General features: G+C 43.6%; 1 protein-coding gene across 1 annotated transcript; it reads left to right on the forward strand.

Moving 5' to 3' along the window:
- The first annotated feature begins 3730 nt into the window (after nt 1–3730).
- On the forward strand, nt 3731–7474 carry LOC148094604 (uncharacterized). The gene is made up of 3 exons (XM_087837428.1): nt 3731–3956; nt 6673–6967; nt 7126–7474. The coding sequence occupies exons 1-3, from the start codon at nt 3731–3733 to the stop codon at nt 7472–7474; spliced, it is 870 nt and encodes a 289-aa protein (XP_087693554.1).

Genomic DNA, 7474 nt, shown 5'->3' on the forward strand with positions numbered 1-7474 from the left:
GTTGAATTGAAGACAAACATCTTAATATTATTGACTGTCAGAGCACTTTCCACTTTTTTTCCTTTTCTAAATAAAATAGCATTAACTGTTTAGGAATTACAGCTATTTTTATCCACAGTTCTCCATCATTAGAGGCTCAAAAACAAATTGGACAGTTGACTGACGATATGAGATCCAAAGAGATTTCAGTCCAAATGAAGGAGACCACCATGAGATCTATTTTGTTTTCTAGCTTCTCAGAGAGAAAAACACTGCAGGAATGCCAAACTCATTGTTAAAAAAGGAACTCACTGCCAACAGGGCCAGAAGACCACAGAAGTGGATGTACTTAGTAAAGTAGAAGGAGGTATGTTTATCGTCGCCAAAATCTGCAATAAAGAGAAATTACTGTTTATTTTCTAGAAGGAGAATCCCAGATCAGACTACCAGGAAGCATGTAAACAGTTCTGGTAAAGATGTTTGGACAGATTAAGCTGGGAAAAGAGAAACAACTTTTGATTGGACACCACATGTATCAAATATAATGGAGGCAGTGTAATGGCATAGGTATGTATGGTTGACAGTGGGATGAAGTCAGTAGTGCTTATTGATTGAACAGTTCTGGTAAAGATGGTTTGGACAGATTAAGCTGGGAGGAGAGAAACAACTCTTTTTTTGGACACCACATGTATCCTTGAGGCGACATTTGTTGTGATTTGGCGCTATATAAATAAAATTGAATTGAATTGAATTGAATTGAATTCAATATGATGGAGGCAGTGTAATGGCATAGGTATGTATGGTTGACAGTGGGATGAAGTCAGTAGTGCTTATTGATTGTGTGATCGAAGTATCAGGATGTATTATGAAACACAAAACTATGTCCTCTGATTCAGTCAAATGCTACAAAACTGACAGAGCTTTACATGGATAGCGACCCAAAGCAAAATGGAAACCGAACCAAAGACTTTCCTAAGGCAAAGAAATGGGATATTTTTCTAGACTAGACTACAAAAACTTTTCCTTACATTTAAAATTGTATTAGTTTGTCCAGTCACTTTTGAGCTTGTGATAATGGGTGACTGTATAAAATGTAACTCATAAACAGTTACAGAACTTCTGTTGAGCCCTTTGAGTCTAAAAGTGTGCACTTCTGTCCCGTCTTCACAGTGTGATTTCAAATTCACCATTGTGGTCCGCACAGGCAGAACTATGAAAAACATACCATTGACCCAACTGTATGCACTACTGTCCAAAAGTTGTGGATACTTTGCACAGCTGGACTGGCCATCGGGCATACCGGGCCGATGTTGTTTGTTGTTTTTTTTTCTAACGTTATCAACAATGAAAGGTGGTGGATTGAGTGGTCATGATCGACTCTGGGCTGGACCAATTACAATACATCCATATTGAGGTGAAAAGGAACGCGATTTGTCCCGTACGTCACATCTGCCTCGGGTACAAAGGCGGCGGTGTATGCATTTACATCAACAACACTGGACCACAGCGCTAGGACTACTGCATGACATCATCAGCAAACACGAGACTGCTCACCCAGTTGCTGCGTTTGTTGCTGCCGGGGATTTTAATCACTGCACCCTCAGGACTGTGGTCCCAAAGTTCCATCAATACTTGAGCTTTCCGACAAGGAATAACACATCATAGACCAGGTCTACAGCAATGTAAGAGGCGCATACAAGGCAGTGCCTCGCCCGCATTTTGGACAGTCCGACCACATTTCTGTGTTCCTCTATCTGGCATACAGGCAGCTCCTCAAACGAGCCCCCCAAGTAAGTAAAATTACTAAAGCTTGGAGTGAAAAGACTGATTCGGTGCTTCAGAACTGCTTTGGTGCTACAAACTGCGGTGTATTTAAGACTGCTGCCATGAGAGAGGACTGTTCTGTGGATTTAAAGGAATATGCACCAGTGGTCACCAGCTACCTCACTACATGCATTGACAATATTGTCCCCACCAAGCGCTACAAAACATATCCAAATCAGAAACCATGGTTGAGGTACGTTCCATGCTACATGCACACTGCACTGCGTTTGCCTCTGGTGACACAGAGTGCTACAAAAAGGCCAGATATGACCTACATAGATCCATCAGGGAAGCCAAGAGACAATACAGACTGAAGCTGGAGGGATACTACAACAACTCGAATCCTGACGAATGTGGCAGGGCCTCCAAGACATCACTGATTTCCCCTGACAACATCCCAGGCCTGGCACACAATGCACCCGACCCCTATGGCGCCTCCTGCGGGTGGTGGGCCTACGGGAGGATGGGCCCATGTCTCTTCTTCGGGCTGTGTCCGGCCGGGCCCCATGGACTAAGGCCCGGCCACCAGACGCTCGCCCTCGGGCACCCTCCCCGGGCCTGGCTCCAGGGTGGGGCCCCGGTAACCCTATCCCGGGCAGGGTAAACTGTTCCCTCGACGTTCTCTTCATAAGGGTCTTCTGAATCGCTCTTTGTCTGGTCCCTCACCCAGGACCAATTTGCCATGGGAGACCCTACCAGGGGGCAGAAGCCTCTCTGCTTAGGCTGCTGCCCCCGTGACCCGGTCTCGGATAAAGCGGATGAAGATGGATCGATGGATGAACATCCCAGGCCATGCTTTGAGTGTTTGCTCTTCAGAGACATTTTCAATTTGTCCCTCACCCAGTCAGCTGTCCCCACATTCAATTCAATTCAATTCAATTCAATTTTATTTATATAGCGCCAAATCACAACAAAAGTCGCCTCAAGGCGCTTCATAGATACAGAGAAAAACCCAACAATCATATGACCCCCTATGAGCAAGCACTTTGGCGACAGTGGGAAGGAAAAACTCCCTTTTAACAGGAAGAAACCTCCGGCAGAACCAGGCTCAGGGAGGGGCGGGGCCATCTGCTGTGATTGGTTGGGGTGAGAGAAGGAAGACAGGATAAAAGACATGCTGTGGAAGAGAGACAGAGATTAATAACAGATATGATTCAATGCAGAGAGGTCTGTTAACACATAGTGAGTGAGAAAGGTGACTGGAAAGGAAAAACTCAATGCATCATGGGAATCCCCCGGCAGCCTACATCTATTGCAGCATAACTAAGGGAGGATTCATGCACATGCTTCAAGACCACCACCATAGTGCCCCTCCCCACGTAAATAACCTGTTTGAATGACTTTTGCCCCATTGCACTCACTTCAAATTGTAATGAAGTGTTTTGAGAGGATTGTCATGTCCCATATCAAAGAAGCCATCCCGGACAGATTAGACCCTCTGCAATTTGCATATCGGAGGAATCGCTCTACCGAGGACGCTGTTAATGCAGCCATCCACACAGCCCTCTCACACCTCGGAAACAAGGACATGTATGTTCGAATGCTGTTTATAGACTACAGCTCAGCATTCAACACCATCATCCCACCGTGAAAAAGCTCTCTACTCTTGGACTGACATCCCCCTCTGTCTCTGGGTCCTGGGCTTCATCACAGGCAGTCAGAGTTGGTACCAGGACATGAGGTACCAAGATAGTGAGCACAGCGACTCCCCAAGGCTGTGTGCTCAGTCCACTCCTGTACACCTGTTCACCTATGACTGTGTCCTCTCCCAAAGCAACACCTCCATCATTAAATGACACAACCATCGTCAGGCTGATTACTGCTGGAGAGGAGACTGCCTACAGGGAAGAGGTGGCTCAGCTGGTGCCTGGAAAATAATCTCTCCTTAAATGCTGAGAAGACCAAGGAGATGATTATTGACCCAAGAATGAGGAGAGACCAGCACGCCCCACAATGCATCAACAGGACTCAGGTGGAGAGGGTGAAGACATTCAAATTCCTTGGCACCCACATCAGTGAGGATCTCACCTGGACCCATAACACACGGCAGATCATCAAGAAGTCTCAACGACGACTCTTCTTCCTAGGGAAGCTGAGAAAATTTGGATTAACCTCCAAACTTCTCAGCAACTTTTACAGATGCACAGTGGAGAGTATCCTGACAAACTCCATCACAGTGTGCTACGGGAACTCAAAACAGGAAGGCTCTCCAACGTGTCATCAAAATGGCACAACTCATCTGTGGAGTACCACTACAGGACATTTACAATACTCAGGGCAAACTATATCATTAAGGACAGCACCCACAGCACACACTGTTCACACTCCTACCATCTGGCAGACGATACAGGAGTGTGAAAGCTAGGACAACCACACTTAAAAACAGGTTCTATCCACAATAGTGATGGGTCGGTCGCGAACGAAATGGCTCTTAGAGCCGGGTCTTTGACGTGAACGACACGAGCCGGCTCCTTATCGCGAGCCATGTTTTGTTTTTTTCTTTCTCTCACCCTCTCTCTCTCTCGCACTTTTTTCCCGCTTCACTCAGCACGCGAGCCTTGTGCTTTGCGCTGGGCAGAGGGGGGAGGGGCAGTAGTTACACTCGCAGTAGCACAGGAACAGAGCGGGAGGGAGAGAGAAAGAGAGCCAGGGACAACAATGTCACATTAGAAAGGTATAGTAATCATCCACAACTATTTTCAGTTGCAGATGATAAAGGATCAGAAAGTTTATTCATGCAGGTCCATATGACAGAGAATGTGCATCTTCTTTTTGTTTTCATATTTATATTTATATTTAATTGTGTTGTGGTTTGCAGTGTTTTGTGTTGTTTCACTTTAAATTTGTTTAAAAGGAAAAAGCTGAAAATTTAAATAGTTAAACGTTAAAATGTGACTAGTGACTATTATATGATTTATTTATTACATTTTATGTGGAGTGAATAAATAAAAGTATATTTACGGTACCCTAGAGTCAAAGCACATACAAACTTCAAAACACGTACAAAACACAACAGAAGTGCTCCAGGATGCTAGGGGGCAGTGTTGAGCTTTTGTTACCTAGAGGCTACACAAGCCAGCAAGTACCAACGACTGGATTTGGTGTGTGGTAGTAACAGGTAAATGAACATTTTTTCTTTAAATTATTTGAATATATATATATATATATATATATATATATATATATATATATATATATATATATATATATATATATATATAGTGCTTGTGTATAAATACACAAACAATACACATATGCTTTCAATTGTGTAATTTAAGTGATCTAGGTAGCTCTGTTTGGAAGTTCAGTTAACGCTAGAAATGTGTTTTGGAGTTTGTACGTGTTTTGTCTCTAGGGGCTACCATAAATATTTATATATAAACATATATAAATAAAACCACTTTTTTACATTAGTAATTACTTTTGTACATAATTTTATATTATTGTTAATAATAAATTAATTAAAGCAACAAAACAACCTGAAGAGCCGGTTCGGAGCCGAAAGAGCCGGCTCTTTTTAGTGAGCCGAGCCGAAAGAGCTGGTTCTCTAAAAAGAGCCAGAAATCCCATCACTAATCCACAGGCCATCAGGCTACTGAATCAACCCACACAAACATTTCAGCGTCAGCTACAGTGACAAAAGTCCAAACTGAAAGCGCTGAGTCAATGACCCAGGTACTCTGACAAGTATATTATTCCCATTTTATCTTCACTACACTGGTTGCCTGTCCATTTTAGAGTTCCGTTTATTCTTTTATTTTATTCTTTTATTTGTTTTTAAAGCATTAAATGGTCTTGCCCCACACTTCCTCTCTGAGCTCCTAAATTGTGGTACGCACTTCCATTACAAATTAGAAAGGCTTCCTGACTCGGCTTGGCTAGAGCTGGTCTACTCTGTGACATCACAGACATGCAGTCTGTTTGCTTCTTTCATAGAATGATGACACACTGAAAGGAATTCCACATGACAGAACTTCAAAGTCTATAAAGAGAGGTTGTAACCTTGAGTCATTTCATTGTTGCTTTTTAAGTCGGAGCTCATAGTTGCAATTCATAAAGGTCTTGACAAAAACGTCTCGATGCATTCTCAATTATCCAGGAAAATAAATCTCCAAAAGTTGATTCTGTTCATCTGGACGTAGCGTTTTGTGGGAGAAACGTTTCGTCACTCATCCAGGTGACTTCTTCAGTCTCAGCTGACTGCAGGTTTCCCCAAATCTTATAAACAGTACATTTGCATAATGACTGAAACCAACACCACTGAAGGAACAATGGGCTGTGAGGTCAGTTCCTTAATCAGAATTATGCAAATTCTCATGACCATTGATCAACAACCACTGACCAAAACCCACTGATCAAAGACCACTGATCAATGGCCATGAGTACCATTCACAGAGAGTTGGGGAATGGCTGCAATCACAGCATTGTAAGATGGCGAAAGATGTACCCTTAGGCCCCCTCCTCGATTCAGAGATGGTCTTTCCCTTTTCACGTAAATGGCCTCCTGGACTCCACGCTCAAACCAGCGTTCTTCCCTGTCCAGGATGTTACATCCTCATCCTTGAAAAAGTGTCCACTAGCCTGTAGGTGTAAATAGACTGCAGAGTGCTGGCCTGACGAGGTAGCTCTTCTGTGTTGTGCCATCCGCTTCGCCAGAGGTTGTTTGGTTTCCCCGATGTATAAATCCTGGCAATCCTCCTGGCACTTAACAGTGTACACTATGTTACTCTGTTTGTATCGGGGGACCCGATCCTTGGGGTGGACCAATCTACGTCCAGATGAACAGAATCAACTTTTGGAGGTCTTGACAAAAAGTTTTTAAAAGTCAACTCAACTCATCACTGTGAAATCATGCCTTGGCTCCAAAAAAATGCTCTTCATCTGGGATGAAGACCATCATTAGAATGTTGAATGCTTTTAGCCTTAAGGATGAGCCAACCCAACAGCCACTGTCTACAAGCCAAGTACGGAGCAGTTTCTCCGCTGGAGTGCAAAGTCCATCCAGTGTGCTGCCAGTATCTACGGTTGATCAATCTGCTTTAACAAGCACCAAGCTTGCATCAAAAAGAAAGACATCTGAAGTTGAGGATGAACTTAATGACAAAAGAAGCTTCTCCACAGCAAAGCAGCAATGGCGTATCTGTGAAGAGTCACACTGCAATGAGCAGTAAATGTGTATCAGACATCTGTTGTCCGGAAAACAGATGAAACACAAATGGAAATGACAGAGAATTAGCAGTGACAGCAAGCACAGCAAGAGGTGCTGCTTCCACTGTCAAGTTAAGACTTCAAGATCGTGGCAGAACATCCAAAACCACAGAGGAAGACACAGCAGAGGGCACCTAAGAGAGTACCTAAGATATGGATCATCGGATCAAGTTACGTAAAGCAAGGAGAATGGGCAGCACACCAGATGTTTGGAGAAAAGTTTGGACTTGATGCCAATGTTCACTGGTTTGGGAAAGGAGGGATGCACTGGAATGGCGTCCTTCCTCGTTTTTATTCAGAGATTTCCACACAGAGTCCACCTGATATTTTGGTCATTCATGCCGGCGGCAATGACTTGGAACTTCTATCCGCCCTGGAACTTTCCTCTGCAATGAAAAAAGAATTGATTGAACTGTGTACAAAGTTCCCCTCCATGACAGTCATATATTATTTATATATATGA

This window comes from Neolamprologus brichardi, unplaced genomic scaffold (assembly GCF_056152115.1).
Source record: "Neolamprologus brichardi isolate AB-2024 unplaced genomic scaffold, ASM5615211v1 NODE_ptg000033l+_length_6344489_cov_1, whole genome shotgun sequence".
Taxonomy (NCBI): Eukaryota; Metazoa; Chordata; class Actinopteri; order Cichliformes; family Cichlidae; genus Neolamprologus; species Neolamprologus brichardi.

Bases quoted from the DNA above. Each gene is read 5' to 3' on its own strand.
- LOC148094604 (XM_087837428.1), top strand. From the start codon at position 3,731: ATGAGGAGAGACCAGCACGCCCCACAATGCATCAACAGGACTCAGGTG. The intron at 3,957-6,672 runs GTATCCTGACAA...TGGCTCCAAAAA, and splicing joins TTACAGATGCACAGTGGAGA to AATGCTCTTCATCTGGGATG. The intron at 6,968-7,125 runs GCAGTAAATGTG...AAAACCACAGAG, and splicing joins GAAGAGTCACACTGCAATGA to GAAGACACAGCAGAGGGCAC.